This window comes from Podarcis raffonei, chromosome 3 (genome assembly GCF_027172205.1).
Source record: "Podarcis raffonei isolate rPodRaf1 chromosome 3, rPodRaf1.pri, whole genome shotgun sequence".
NCBI lineage: Eukaryota > Metazoa > Chordata > Lepidosauria > Squamata > Lacertidae > Podarcis > Podarcis raffonei.
In genome coordinates, this window is record NC_070604.1 from 77,800,584 (window position 1) to 77,816,761 (window position 16,178).

Below are 16,178 nucleotides of genomic sequence, written 5' to 3' on the forward strand. Positions count from 1 at the left end.
AGAGCCCAAGCGCCTCACCTAGCCCAGCCGGCCAGGAGGCAGCCATGCTGCTTCCATTGCCCTGCTTGTGCAGAGGGGTGAAACGTAAGGAGGGGAGGCGGAGATTTGGGGTGTCTAAGTTCTTATGCTGGGGGAGAAACCGGAAAGGGGCACTCCCAGAATCTGCAAGTGACTGAGACAGACATGAACTTTGGGGTTCTGCACTGTAAATAGTTTGCACCAATAAAACCTGTAAAAGACAGGTCAGAGCCCTCCCTGGTTACTCACGAGCAACCACCTCCACACCTGACACCTGTGTAAGTCAATAAGGAGATATAAAAGACTGCGGATTTTCCAAAGTGAGGTTCCGATTCGGATCCAGGGAGAAGCAGGTCATTCCTGAAAGCAGTCCAAGTTGAACTGGCCCACTTTCTGAAGCACCCAAGAGTGTCCTGAACCGAATCTTACCTTTGGTGCACTCCTGCTGATAGATATTGTAAAGCAAAAAGTAAAATAAATGAATAGTGTAAATACCTGAAAACTGAGCAACTTTTAAAGAAGGCTGCAGCTGGGGTGTGCTGTTCCTCGTATGCTGGGCACTGCTGCTCTGACTTGAATTATTAACTGGATTGCTGCTGGAAGATCCATTTCTACTCGCTCCTTCCTCAAGGTTTCCTCCACTGTTGTGGCTTGGATGGCAGTCTTTCCGCATCCTGTTTAAAATACAAGGGAACAAAAGGGGACCCCAAAATTGTCAGGCGCACCCACAGCTGACTTTAAAAAAGGACTCATAGCAGTGAGGAGGGGGAAAGTCTTCCATTGTTCATGAAGGACACTTTGTCACAGTGAGCCTCCCTCAGTTAGCAGCTGCCTGAATATAGGAAATGCAAGGAATTCAGCAGGCAACAATGACTCAAGACCAGAATCACTGAAGCAGAGGAACAGGTGTAAAACAGGGCCCTTTCTGTGGTGGCAGCCCAGCAATGGAAGGCCTTCCACAGATGACATTGGCCTTTGGGGCACCAGCTGAAGGCACTTTTTATTTCCCCACCCACATCTTTTTGTACGTTCTGTAGTTTGGCACTGTACTGCTGTCAACTTCTGTTTTCTGGTTGTTACTTTCAGTTTGTGAGTTTTATGTTGTGTAAGATTTTATGGTTTCATTAGCATTCAAACATTTATATGTGTGTACAACTTTTTTTACTTTTTCTGTTAACTTTAAAGGTAAAGGTAAAGGGACCCCTGACCATTAGGTCCAGTCATGACCAACTCTGGGGTTGCGGCGCTCATCTCGCTTTATTGGCCGAGGGAGCCGGCGTACAGCTTCCGGATCATGTGGCCAGCATGACTAAGCTGCTTCTGGCGAACCAGAGCAGTGCACGGAAACACTGTTTACCTTCCCGCTGGAGCGGTACCTATTTATCTACTTGCACTCTGACGTGCTTTCGAACTGCTAGGTTGGCAGGAACAGGGACCGAGCAATGGGAGCTCACCCCGTCGCGGGGATTCGAACCGCTGACCTTCTGATCGGCAAGTCCTAGGCTCTGTCGTTTAACCCACAGTGCCACCCGTTTACTTGGTGGCAAATAAATACTATAAGGAGAGTAAACACAAGGCCCTGTGGATTGCATTGTGCTTTAATTCCTGAAAGGAAGAACTCCAGGAAAGCAGCAAATGCAACAACAAGGAGATGCTCTATTTTGTTTTAACAGAACAAGAAGTTCAGCACACAGAGCCTTCACACTTGTTTAAAGGGAGGGCAGGCTGGCCACTTAGCACACTTTCTCTTCTGACCCAACTCAGGTGTACACAAACCCTGGGCTGGAGTGAAAGACATTAAAGCGAAAAAGCTGTATGTCCCCCAAGCAATTTATATATTTTGAGAGCCCTGCTCCCCCTACAAAAGAACACACACACAAACTCATTTCCAGATGTGACTGAACATCTGCTGCGGTGCCACCAGCTTACCTAAGCCACTTGTTTCTGAACCATCTTTTGATGTTGTCCAGGCTAATTGGTCCACCCCAAACATTCTTCAGTTGTCTGTGGGTCCCTATATAGGATGTGGTTAAAGGGGAAACATACATAGGGTACCCCAGAGGCTGGTCGCACGAGGAGTTAATCAGGTTTCTCAAAACCTGCTTGTTGTTCTGGATGCTGCCTCGTTCCGGGTTGCGGTTGCGTAAAAATATCAGTTCCTGTTGCTGTCCAGCCCAGAGCCCTCGGACACATTCCTTGTTAACCTAAAAAGCAAACATATGGATATGCCAACATGTTCCCCCAAACACCTTAAGCGCAAATCTTAAAGGAAAGCTTTATGCATTTGTTTTTCAATGGTATTTAACAACTTCAAGGCTCAACAGGATATATACAGGAACAAATAATATGTGTCGGTAATAATATGGTAATCCATTTGTTAACTACAGTACATATACTCATCCATCTTCAATGGGGAAAAGTAATAACTCTTTGTATATGGTAACATTTACTCATATAGTGAAGGGCAAGGGAAGGTAGACAAATCAACAGATTGTTTCTTGATGTCTGTAAAGCATTGGTGCAACAGAATGCAAGAAAAACTTCAACCGCATGCACTATCAGGAATGTGATAAATAAAATATTCAGGAAAAAGGAAATGATCACAGGTAGACTTTCAACAGTATGTTAATCATATATTGTTATTTCTTTTCTTTTTCTTTTTTTAAAGAGAGAATATGATTCTTGTCGACCTTCCTAATTGGTGTGTCCATGACAGGGGACATCTTTTTAGGCAATCATTATTCATTTATTTGTGTGTGAGAGAGAGACATATTATGAGCATAAGAGCAAAACAATGAAAATTGTGCAGCTGTGGTACCTTGATCACTTTGAAGCTTAAGTAGCTTTTGTGGAGCATAATAATTTTGTATTCGTCTGTCCCTTCTTCCACCACATGCCTCAGAGTGAGAAGCTCCTCTTTGTTTGAGAGAACAGCACTACGCCAGGCAGGATCACCTTCATGGCAGATTACCACTTTTTCTTCAAATGACTGAATTGCCTCATAAAGGATGGCAGGATCCTCATATTCATCTGGACAGGTAAACTGGTCCTTTTATTAAATGAAAAGGCATTGCTATGATCAAAAAGTTCTGTGAAGAAGATGGAGGTTGTTGGCAGCAGCGTATGCAATCTTGCTCCCCATGAGATTTGCCAGAAAACTGTTTACTTCAGCTCAGAAAAGACTTCATTGGAGATTAACATGATTAGAGGAAAGGGAGTTCAGAGCAGCTACCACCACACAGAAAAAAGCAGAAACCACACCCACTGAAGTCTGCTGAGGATTTAAATGGATCTGAAAAGTTTCGCTTGAAAACTTTGGAAGGAAATCTGATTAGTTTATGGGCTGAAAATCTACTCTGAGTCAGACTCAAACTGTGGCAAACAAATAGGCAGTAATCCAAGTCTACCTTGAACTCAAGTCACACTCTAAAATGAACTGGCTTTAATAACACATTCTCACCATTTCACTATACAAGTAAAGTGATGGCTGAATAAGTAACTGGTGAGTTTGCATGTAGGCAGAAGGCTCAAGAAGTACAGGAGAAATCATTTTAGTTCTACAGAAAAAATGTTTAAGAAAACCACAACTGCACTGTTGTGTTTTATTGATCCATTTGAGAGAATTGTGGGCCTCCTTTTTACAGCTACCATATATTGTAATCATTATAAAAACAATATTTAGAAATATAAACCATATTATTGGTAATAGTGGTAGAGAAAAGCATAAAGCGAGGAAAACTTGCCTGATGAAGTTTCAATGACATTCTGATTGCAGGAGCAACAACCTTGTGTAACAGATCCATATCTGCAAACACCCATTCATCTCTTGATGTGATCCGAAAGTCTCCTTTGAACAAGGCATGGAGTCCATGGAGGAAGGACTCTAAACTGTGGAAGAATGTCATTAGTTAATCTTTTTCACCCAACAACACTGTCATTAGAGGACCAGCTTCCGTGGCCAGGGCTTATCTTTTTCCTGGCCCAGTTAGTTCACCACCTAGGGCATTTCCTGCACAAGGATAGCCAGGCCACAGTTTTGCATGCTGTGGTAACTTCCTAATTCTACTACTGCAATGTCCTCTCTGTAGAGCTGTCCTTGAAGGTGGTCCAAAAAACTGCAGCTAGTGCCATATACTGTCACTAGATTGCTGACTGGTAGTGGTGGCTGGTGCCCATCGGAACTGGTAGAGTATAGGGCAAGGAGACCAATATTAAGTGAAGTCAGAACCACTGCTAATTCTCATCTTGTCCCATTCTTCCTCTTCCCTGCTGAGTTCTATAATAGCAGCTTGTAGACTAAGGAAGTAGAAGCTGACAGCTGGTACCACCCCCAGGTAGTACCACCCCCGGGACTGGATGTAAGAAGGCAGGAAGGCAAGTGGTGGCTGGCTGAGGGCAGAATGAGACTGGTGGGGCGGTGCTGTGCTCCTTTTGTCCAAGCGGACCAGTCTCCACTGGCACCCATATTTCAGGATTTGCACTGATGTTACCAGGCTCAACCTAAGGTTCTTATGTTGACATATAAAGTCCTGAATGCCTGGGACCTATATATGTGAGAAAATGCCAACCTTCTGAGGACCTGATAGCAGCAGAGGAGACCCTTCCCTTCACAAATGGCTGCCTTGTATTCAAACCATAGAGTTAGAAGGGGCCACAAGTGCCACTGAGTCCAACCCCCCTGAGATGCAGGAATTGTTTGCCCAATGTGGGGCTCGAGCCCCCCAACCCTGAGATTAAGAGTCTCACTCTCGACCAGCTGAGCTACATCTCTGGCTTTAGTGCCAACGCCTTGCCAATCTACCCCCAACATTGCCTGCTCTTGCTGGCCATTCTCCCAAGTTTCTGTCCCGTTCCCCTCTACCCGATCTGTATAATTGCAAATGCCAGAGACTGAAGCTGGGACCTTCCCTATGCAAAGTGCGAGCTCTTCCGCTGAGCTACAATCCCCCTCAGACTCAAAGAACAGATGTTTGCATGAGTTTATTATTCTTAAAAAAAGTAAAAACTACTTATGCAGTTGCCTTGAAGCATGTTTTCCAGGAAACTAGGTTATGCTTTTCAGGAAACCAGAACTAGACCTTGGAGCATTGGTTTCAACCCCACAGGATGTTGCTTCGTCTACCTGACATGGTTTTACCATTTTTACAAGAGCGTATTTTTGATTGCGTCCTTGGAGAGGATGTTAGAAGTTCTTTTTTATATATAGTACCATTCCTCTTTCTTTCTTTTTTTAAAAAAATAAAATTTAAATAAAATGTGAACTGCCTACATAGCAGAGCATTTTTAATTATATTCAGGAGTAGAAAAAAATGTGTATAGACCAAAAGTAGAAGTGCTGTATTGAAACCGAGGTTTGACTGGGCACTTTCTTAAACTCTCTGTTCTTCTTACAGAGCTTCAAAACAATGCTGCTATTTTTTGTTTCTGCTAGCATACTATTAAAACTGACAAACAGCAGCAGGAGGAAAGCTTATTGAAAGACTGCTCTATTTCAGCACTGACCATGAACGGAAAAGCTCACATATATTGGGCACAGGCAAAGCTTTTGAGTGTCAAATGCACATAAGCACATAGTAACAAAGAGAGTGTTCACACAACTTTAATGTTTGTGGAAGCCAGGAAGGGCCATAGTTCAGGGGCAAAACATCTGCTTTGCCTGCAGGTCCCAGGTGTCTCCAGGAAGGGCTGAAAAAGCTCCTGACAGAAACCAGCCAGTCAGAGCAGACAATACTAACCTAGAGGGACCAATCATCTGACTCAGTATAAGCCTGCTTCTTGTTTTCCTATGCAAGTCACATGACAGCACTGTGCATACCCTGTAAGAGCCCCAATTTTCCAGGAACAGTCCCAGAATTATGAAAGCCATCTGGGCTTCTGATTTGAACATGGAATGTTTCTATTTTCTCCACCAGTGCTGCCACCTCTGAGCTTGGGGAGGAGGATGAGCCGGCAATTGTTCTGAGTGGTAGTGGAAACATGGGCATCCAAAGACCCTTAAAATATTATGCCCATCTGCAGATGTACTAGGACCAGAAGAAAATGTACTACTGATCGCAGAGAAGGCAACAGCTTATTTGCTGGGTTTTTATAAAGTGGGATTTGGATTTATTACCAAGGAACGTGCATTTTAATATCATCTCACTAATAACATTAACAGCTATGGTAACAGTGGCACAAGACATCGGCTGCAACAATAGAGCTCTGGGTGAGAGCTTTTATTGGACCCACATTCACAATTACCGGGAATAATTCAGCTTATTATAGAAATGCATGGAGGGCTCAGTCTGCCTAAATGCAAACAGCCAGTTCAGCAACTTGAACTTCTTAAAAGCAAAGTAGATGCACATTAGGAGCAAAATAGTAGGAGACAATTACACAGCTCCATTATTTTAAATATTTTATATGTCTTTCAGTGCCATATGATGAGATCAGGTTATGAAAGCAGAGATGAAATAAAATATGCAAATTTTATTACTGTACCAACGCTTTAACTCGAAACTGTCTAAATTTCTCTTTTCGACGTATGGCAGATCTATTAGTTCAAATCTATTGCATTTCCTCAGTTTAACATGCATTCTTGGGAAGACTTTAATAAGGTTATATTGAAATTTTCCTAGCTTTCTTAATCTCAAAACCTCCCTCAGGGCCCTTCTTCTTCTTCTGGCCTGTTGGCCAATTTATTTTATTTTATTTAATGGGTTTTTAATCTTCTTCTCAGGATATTTATCCTCACAAGGTGCTTTACAACATAATCATGTAACTTTCACAATACACTAAAAATCCAAATGATTAAAGTATAATAAAATAAAAATAACATTAAAAATAGCAGTAGCAAACAAAACCATTATAAAACCCCAGCACTAAAAATTAACTAAATACAGACTGGAATAAAATAAAAGGTGAACAAAAAAGAGGCCATATACATTTCCCTGCAGAGGGCTATTTCACAGATATGGAGCTGCCACCACAGGAAAGCGCCTGTCCCTTATACTAACTAACCTGAAAGCTCTTACCTCTGGACCAGAGTTCAGGTGGTCCTTCAGATAGCCTGGTCCCAAACCGTTTAAGTTTAATGCCTTAAATTGGGCCTGGGGAAAACAGGCAGCCAATGTAATTGGCAAAGAGTAGATGTAATATGGGGACGCGGGTGGCGCTGTGGGTTAAACCAGAGCCTAGGGCTTGCCGATCAGAAGGTTGGCGGTTCGAATCCCCGTGACGGGCTGAGCTCCTGTTGTTCGGTCCTGGCTCCTGCCCACCTAGCAGTTCAAAAGCACATCAAAGTGCAAGTAGATAAATAGGTACCGCTCCAACGGCGTTTCCGTGCGCTGCTCTGGTTCGCCAGAAGCGGCTCAGTCATGCTGGCCACATGACCCGGAAGCTGTACGCCAACTCCCTCGGCCTATAGAGCAAGATGAGTGCCGCAACCCCAGAGTCGGTCACGACTGGACCTAATGGTCAGGGGTCCCTTTACCTTCACCTAGATGTAATATGAGCGAACCACCGAGCTCCACAAGCGTTCTAGACACTGCATTCTGCACCAATTTAAGTTGGGGTCTCCAATGTGATGCCCATGGGGCAACGGTGCTGAGAAAGACTCTGAGCTTAGCCCACCCCCCGCTGACTGCCCCCTTTATCATAAAGTGGTGAGGGTGCTACCTTTCCCTTTCAAAAGAGCTTAATAGAGCTGAAGTAGGAAGAGCAGAACTCCTTCCCCCTTCCTTTTTTGGTTCCTCAGATTGGCATCTGAGCAATTGAACAGAAAGAGGAGCAACAGAGAGGTAGGATGGAAAGGGGCAATCTAGGAAAGTAGGAGAAGGAAATGAAACGGTCAATGGGAAGAAAACGGGGTGACAAATGAGTAAAAAAAAGAGAGAGAGAATAGGACACAGTAAAACAGATCCTCTTGAAAACATGTGTTTTTTCATTGGTCGTCCCCCCCATTACCATTGATCACAACTGCCTCCATTAATTGAGCCATAAAAATAATGGATCTAGACATCTGAAGGCAGCCCTGTTTAGGGACGCTTTTAATGTTTGATGGATTACTGTATTTTAATTTTTGTTGGAAGCCGCCCAGAGTGGCTGGGGAAGCCTAGCCAGATGGGCGGGGTATAAATAATAAATAAATAAATAAACAAACAACAACAACAACAACAACAATAATAATAATAATATAGCTGGGTCATATATAAGAGGCTGTCTAGCTAGAAGGATATGCATCCTTTCTATAGCTATGCTGTGCTTCTTAATTAGCAACTGTACTGCATAATTTGAAAGATAATGTTTGGCTTCTCCTGACGTTCACAGTGACAGGTAACAGAAATGTTATTTACATACATTGCATGAGAATATTTACCTTCATGGTTTACCATTAAAATCTTCCCATTAATTGATTAAAGGTAATTCATGTGTAAATGGATGCAAATTGCCAGCGTACATATATAATGTAAACTTCACTTTGTATGTAGTAGCATACAGCTCAGCGTTGCTCTCTAAATATGCATTTTGCCTTGTAAACAGTAATGGCTTTTAAATGAATGTAGCATCAACATGAAACAAGCTACATAAAAGGCCCGGTCTTACTTGTTGTCTGCTAAATCCTACATAACTTTACTGTGCATAATAACACCATTCTCTTCTTGGCATACGGCCTAGCAGTGAGTCATGGGTTTATACACAGCTCTGATGCCAATGTGATAAGGTACAGATGAGACCCTCCACCTTGTGCAGTTCCCAGCTCCCATCCACACACATGTGAAGCATAGGCATGGCAGAGTCATCAAAATGGCATTATTGTATTGGCTGCATCCACATATCCTGAGAAACCATGGCTTATTGCAGGGATGGGGAACCTCTGGCCCATAGGCTAAATTTGGCCTGCCAAGCCTCCCTATTTGGCTCAGAAGGCCATGTGGGGAAGGCATGGCCACCTAGTGCCATGCATGTAGGGCAGGGCTACAAAGGAATACTTGGCAGCTTAGATTGGGCTTTAATTAATGTGCATGAGCACAAATAAGCCCTAGTCAACCTTTGACTCATCATGTGCTCCCCCTCCTCTTCCCCAACAGCCAAGAGGGAAAATTCAGCTGCATTTCCTCTCATGTCACATCCACAGTTACCCCAAATTTAAAGCACACGACTTCTCCTGAAGAATTCAGCTTCAGGGAAAGTGTGGTGGTTCTGAATATCATTGCACTGTGCAGGTCATGTTCCATTGCACCCCAGATCATGTCAAGGCAATGTGTGAACTAACCCATGGCAGCCAAGAGGTTCTGCTACTTCAACATGTTGGTTGAAGAGAGGTTTAAATTAAAGGATCCTGTCCCCCTCGTGCAGAAACATTAAACATTAAAAGGGAGGTGTATAAAATGCCCGCCACTTTTCTCTCTTTTACAGTGGATGGAAACTTGGGTGTTTCAAATGCACACTAGATCAGTTGGTGAGTCCAAAGTATGACTTAACCAGTTATCTATTTTTCATTAAAAACGCCGCCACCATATTGTGAACCATGTCTTCTTGGAACAACAAAAGTGAGGGATGGTTTCAACTGCACAACAGGGGGAAATCTTTTAGTGCTACACTCTTATACACACTTATTATTAGGGGAAAAGCTCCATTGAGCACTGTGGGGTGTACTTTTCAGGTCAACATGCAATATGTACACTGTAAATCACCAAAGCAAAAAGGACGCAATCTTTTTCCAATTCTGCCAATTCATCTGGCTATTTTGGTTTCATTGGTGAAATTAACTCTCAAGATAATCATTAAGTTTTGTATTTCATTAGGGACAACTAAGTAACAAATGCTGCCATTTGTAACTGTAACCATTTTTTTTTTTACAAATGATTTTACACCTATCTTTCGTGTTTTTCCTTTCTTCCACTACCCTGCAGAATTTAATGGCAAATGAAAAACCAGCAAACTATTACATCCATAATTTCCATGGCATTGGTATAAAATTACCTGATGGCCATATTGTGCGATGCTGTTCCTAGTGCTCTCCTACCCAAAATGCACAGGGCAAAGGAAAGAGTTACCAGAGGAGAATCTTCATCACACTCTATTGGCTGAAAAATAGTTACAAGTTTTCAGTTAATCCCAAAGGGGGGGGGACATTGTCAGTGCAACAACCCATTGTGCTTTGATGCAAATATGCACAAAAAGTACCACTGTTGTCTTTGTGACTAAAGTCCTTTAATTTCATAACATATCAGTGTAAGGTGCACTAGATCAGTTCCACAGCAGGTCATACCCAGTAGCTAACAAGATACATACGCTCTCTCTATTCCCAACACTTTCTGCTTTCTCAAGTGTTACCATCATGTTTCTCCTCCATTTTGCTCCCCAGTTCTTACAACCAATTCAGTGAAGGAGCTCTTTGGAGTCAGCTCAAGAGCCTCTTATCTCACTGGAAAACGCGTACCATGTTTACCACAACGTATTGCTGATGGCTCGCACTCCAATAAACTTTCTTGTTTTGATTTGGAACATCTGTTCCTAACAAGAATTCAAGTAAAGGCGAGAACCCGTCCCACCCCCATTAAATCAGCAGCGTTAGACCGAAATGTACCTCCATTCTTTTTGCAGCACAGAACTGAATCCAGTCCAAGTAAACACTGCAGAAACTTGCCCTGGTGATTCCTTGAAGGCAAGGGATATAGTCATCGTCAATGTTAATATTGAACATTGCAAGGTCCCGCTCTATGTAATGCCACTTGGAGAAAGGCTGCAGTGTTTTTTGGAACGACTCATCTCTTAGCCAATGTAGGATTTTGGGGGAGCTTGCAGTAAAGTATATAATGCTCTGTAAAAAAAAAAAAAAGGAAAGAAGATGATGTTGCTTGTTTTAATAACACAAGAAGCCAGAAGTTATTTAAATACTACAAAGGTGAGAGGCAAGCCATCTAAGGAGAACAAAGTGATATTCTCCAATATCTTATTGCAGTTATGTGACCCCTTCAGTCTTACATGCCCCTGGGACTTTGATGAATCGCAAACAATGGGGATGATGAGACTGTATTTCAAGTGTGCACAATAAATGAATGGAAAGAGCAACAGTAAAATTAGGAGGTAAAGAGGCCACAATAGAACAAGCACAATTACTCTACCTATTTAAAATTCATGGGTGCCACACTCTCAGTTGCATATTCAAATTAGCAAGTAAATGTGGAAAATAGGCCCTACTTAGTGCACAGAAACAAGACAGAGTGATGGATACAAACCAAGGACAGGTTTTTTTTGTGCAGAGCCTGATAAGCACAGAGCCTTTTAAGAAGAGCCATAAAAATGGAACTCAAAACACACACACACACACACACACACACACACACTCAAAGACAGCAGCAGACTTATTCTTTAAAGATATTTTTTTAAGGAATAAATTGAAAAGCGAATGTGTAGGCACTGGGGGAATAAATAACCGGCAGTAACCAGGCAGGAAATTATTTCAAATATATGCAGAAAGGCTATAGGAACTGACCCACTTTATTAGAGGAGAGCAGAAATTCTTTTTATGTGGAGAAATAGTCTCCTCCACCTCCCCCCCGGCTGTCAATTGAATGGCAAGTTGGACAAAAAGAGAGAGAATCAATTCAAAAAGCCAACTGCTAGCATTGTTTAAAAGATAAATGTGAAATCTTCAAGCATATGATAATGTAAAATTAAATATTTTGAAACTAGATGCTAATTCTGCTATTCCAGCATGTTTACATAGCAGCATGCTTTCCTCAAAAGAAATTCCTGATTTCTAGTATTAGGTCTTTAACCTCTAATTCTCCTTCTCTTTTGATTCAATGTATTCCAGCCTCCTTGGTTGATTTTAAATACAGCTTGTGCATAAACATGTTCCTACACTTCAGAATGATAAAAGCAGAATAGTGAAAACTTTCCATTTGTCTTAGATTGTACTGATGTCTAATCCTTAACTCCAGTATCCATCATGTACCCTACATCAGGTTCCCAGGGTCATCCTGCGGAGGGCTCAGATTCAGATGATGCACAAGTCATCCCACCTTGGAGGGAGGGAGCCCTCAGATGACCCTTCTGCAGCATCCCAGCCTGAAGACCTGGCTCTCCCTGCATCCTCATAGTCTGAGGATGATTATTGCACTGTAGTGTAAGCTATGGGGCCTTTAACAGTTTTAGACAGCTCTCTCAATAGGCTAGAGCCTTGGCAGCCTTGGGGTGACTCTGGTCCTTTTGCTGAGACAACACCTTGCAAAGCTCAGCCAGCATCAGTGTTATTTATTAAAAACATTTGTACTCCCCCCCCCCATCCCTGCATAACAAAAAGTACTCTGTGTGGCATATTAAGACCAGAATGAGACATGTTATAATCTTTGTTGATCTCTGGATTAGGTTAAAGCTAAAATAGCCAAGGTAGAGCACAGGACCTGGTCTTGGGTTGGTATGCACCAGTGCCTTGCATGTAAAAACTGGAGTATTACTCAGGAATGCACGTGTAAAGGCATTTAATATGATTTGGGGAGGAGTGGTGGTGCAGAAATGGCTACTTCCTATTCTTCATTTATTTATTTAATTTATATCCCACCCTTCCTCCCAAAGGAACCCAGTAAACACATCTGTAATAAAAATGCAATTAAAATAAAATAAAATTCAAAACATTTAAAAACTGTTCAAATATCTAAAAACAATTAAACACCACAAAACTTTTTAAAACACATTTAAAGACAGATGCAACCAAATCATGTGTTTGAATAGGCCAGCTGAAAAAGAAAAGTTTTCAGTAGGCATCTTAAAAGGGTACGGTGATGGCAGTTGCCTAATGTCAGTTATTGAGTGAATCGTGCATATTATATTCAGACCACATGCTATTACTTACATTTAGTGTCTGGTATCTGCTATTCTCAGACCTCCGTCCTTAAGATCATAAGAACTGCTCTGCTGGATCAGATCAAATACCTAGTCCAGCATCCTGTTCCCCACATTGGCCAATGCCCCAGTGCGCATAGGATATTACTGTAAACATCCCTCATTTTAGTCTCAGCCTCCCATTTACTAAATTCAATATTCATCAAGCACAGAGAAAGAAGCAATGCATTCTCTGGCAGTCATTGCAACAAGGGTAATTTATCTCAAGGATTTATTTTATGAAATAAAGAAACGCATCTCCAACACAGCTGGATGCTCATCTTTGTTAGTCAATATCACCAACTGATCAAAATAGTCAATAAATTCCATCCACTCTCTCCATGGTTAAGAGGAAAGGAACACAAGCACTTTTCTTAAAGATGATGACTGAAAGCTAAAATGTGATGACCTAATTTGCAATTATTACTTTTGCTAAATCTGTGACTAGTTGCCTGATCCTATTGAAAATGGCTGTTGTAGATGCCTGTCAGCATCCCGTTCATCAATAGCTTAATGTGATAGCCTGGCATTTGCTGTGTTTGCTGCCCATTGCCCGACATTTGACCTTGATGCAAGTGTTGGCAAGGCAGGTCAGTGACAATGCCTGGTCATCATTGTGTGGGTGCTGTTTTAGTGAAAGCCCTTTGCATTCACTAGATACAGTTTTGGGGGAAAAAATAACCATGTTTTGTTCTCATCACAGTGTTGCACCTGTATGGGAGCCAGGGGATGGGTCTGTTGATTAGACCAGTTCATGGAGGGTACAGCTATCAATGGCTGTGTTCTGCCTCCACATCAGAGGCAGTGCACCTGTGAATACTGGTTTGCTGGAATCACATGCGGGGAGAGTGCTTTTGCCTTCAGGACTGCTTGTGGACTTCCCCCAGACATCTGGTTGGCCCCTGTCAGAACAGAATTATGGACTAGATGGGCCTTTGGCCTGATCTAGCAGGGTTGTACTTACATTTTTTATATTCTGAGGTTGTTGTGTTGGTTTGTTTTTTGGTTATACAGGTTGTAGCACAGTCAGGGCCGGCCCAAGACATTTTGCCACTTGAGGCAAACTACAAAATGGCACTCCCCCCCACGCCATCTCCCTGTGAAGATCTATGTCAGGAACAAGAGGGGTGGGGTGGATAAAGTTCTACACTGGGACCTGCTGCCCCTGTGGATTCTGCCACCTGAGGAAATGGCCTTACTTTGCCTCATGGGTGGGCTGGCCCTGAGCACAGTGTTGTGATTCATGCAGGGGCCAATGCACCCAAAACTTATATGCTTCTGGTTCACACAAGGGTTTGGGCTGCCAGATTACAGGCCATTCTTCCCAGAGGTACTGACAGACACTGCTTTTACCTTGATGTAATATCTGATGAGTATTCTTCGCAGATCAAACACTTGGAGCATTGTGGCAGCATTGTTGTCAATAATGCTATAGCCTTCCAGGATATACTGAGTCCGTGTTATTTCCCAGGTCAGCCACCGAAGGTTAAAAGCTGCGTTGCATGACAGCAAGTGAGGCAGGCGTCCAGGTTTGCAGCAGCAGCAGCCTTCGTTGTCCTCATCTCCTTCTGTTATAGCCTCCACCTCCCTTTGTTGGCAATATGTCCCTTGGAGTGTAGTAATAATTGAAAAGCAGAAGGACACAATGGCAGTTACTGGTGAGATCAATGCGAATGAAACTGTTTGTGGCTAATACTTGGTGCTCCTTCAAATACTTAATAAATGGCAAGTGGGAAGGGGAGGGGGTGGAGGGGAGAGCTCCAGCATGGAATAAAATGTGCCAATTAATCTGTGCTCGAGAGAGAGCGGTGAGGTACAGACTGTTGATTTCACCTTATAAAGTAAAATATGCTGAATTCTATGCTTTAGGCAGCCTGGCATAAATTATATGGAGCCTAATTATATCTACCGTATTTTTCGCTCTATAACACGCACCTGACCATAACACGCACGTAGTTTTTAGAGGAGGAAAATCCGTAGGCATGCCACCCGTAGGCATTTCCTCCATAACACGCACAGACATTTCCCCTTACTTTTTAGGAGGAAAAAAGTGAGTGTTGTGGTGCAAAAAATACGGTAAATGCTTTACATTAAATGTAGAATGATAGGGATTTAGAAGTGCATGCCAGAGTCTTTGCTTTCGGAAGGAATATCTAAATGATAAACCCAGAGTGCTTTTACAGACCTGTTATACCCAGGTGGGACATGTTCAGCAACAGGACCCCCTCCCCCCCAAAAAAAGTAATAGTGCTTTGCCTATAAAAGTCAAGATTTGTTATAAATAACATGCTAACTGTAGACTTCCCTCTACCTAAGGAATCAATGGAATTCAATTAGCAGCAAGCCATAGGTACTGCAGCTGTTTTGGCCACATATGAGAGTCAGTACAGCACAGTGTTTAGAACAGGAACCCCAGGCTTAGGGGCTGAATGTGACCCCTTGGCACATCTCTGGGCCATGCCCACTTTCTCCATGCCGCACTTCTCACCTGCTCTGCTCTGCGAGTGCTTTTGCCTGCCTGGAATGAAATCAGAAATGCCAAGAGGCAGGTGTGCTAGACAGGGTTGAAGAGCCTATGAATGAGTTTGGAAAAGGGAGAAGGAACTCAAGACCTTGTCCCCAGCCATGTACCTGCTTCTGGTCTGCTGGGGCTGATGCTCGCTCCTCCAGGGCCCGGAAATGCCTGCCTGGAACATGAGCTTTGCTGAAGTCTTATGTACCAGTGGGCCAAATATGAGTGGAATCCTATTTTGCGTGAGTTGTGTGGAGTTCCACACAATGGAACTCCAGCAGTAACTCCTCTTCCCTGAATCTTCCCTCTGCACCATTAAAATCTTCTCTGGAGAGTCCCCAAATCCTCAGTGCACAAGTGGAGGTCTGTTCCACTGATGCACAGGTGGCATTGGATACAACCCTATGGCCTTTAAAACAAAACAAAACTAACTAACTAAAACTGGTCTATTGTGCACTTGGTGGTGGTGGTGGGGGAAATCCACATTGTTTTATTCAACTTACTAATAAATAGTTTCACATTCTGTCTCTAATTCTTCTATGATAGCAATGCATTACTGCACTTAGGATAGCAAGCAAAAGTCTGCTGTTTAGCTTTTTGATTTAAATTCCAAATTATGCTTTTGGGGCTAAAGCAGCAGGTATCATGTTCATCAAGACCAAAATATAATTTCCCAGACCTCCATGAACCAAAAAAGCATTAAGCTTCACACTGTTTTCTTTCTAACCAATTAAGATTGACTGCTATACCACAAATTACTCTTCCAAAAGCAGTGAAC

At 42.7% G+C, this 16,178-nt stretch overlaps 1 protein-coding gene across 4 annotated transcripts in view; it reads right to left on the bottom strand.

Moving 5' to 3' along the window:
* PCNX2 (pecanex 2) overlaps positions 1 to 16,178 on the bottom strand; it is a 109,074-nt gene that overhangs the window by 7,849 nt on the left and 85,047 nt on the right. For 3 of the 4 annotated variants that reach the window (XM_053382530.1, XM_053382529.1, XM_053382527.1), the window contains 7 exons: positions 14,242 to 14,495; positions 10,589 to 10,822; positions 9,982 to 10,085; positions 3,762 to 3,906; positions 2,837 to 3,067; positions 1,948 to 2,222; positions 514 to 692 (listed from right to left, as the gene is read on the bottom strand). In XM_053382530.1, the coding sequence (XP_053238505.1) occupies positions 514 to 692; positions 1,948 to 2,222; positions 2,837 to 3,067; positions 3,762 to 3,906; positions 9,982 to 10,085; positions 10,589 to 10,822; positions 14,242 to 14,495 (1,422 nt within the window). The remainder of the gene's footprint in view (positions 1 to 513; positions 693 to 1,947; positions 2,223 to 2,836; positions 3,068 to 3,761; positions 3,907 to 9,981; positions 10,086 to 10,588; positions 10,823 to 14,241; positions 14,496 to 16,178) is intronic. The other variant, XM_053382528.1, reaches the window with a different exon arrangement.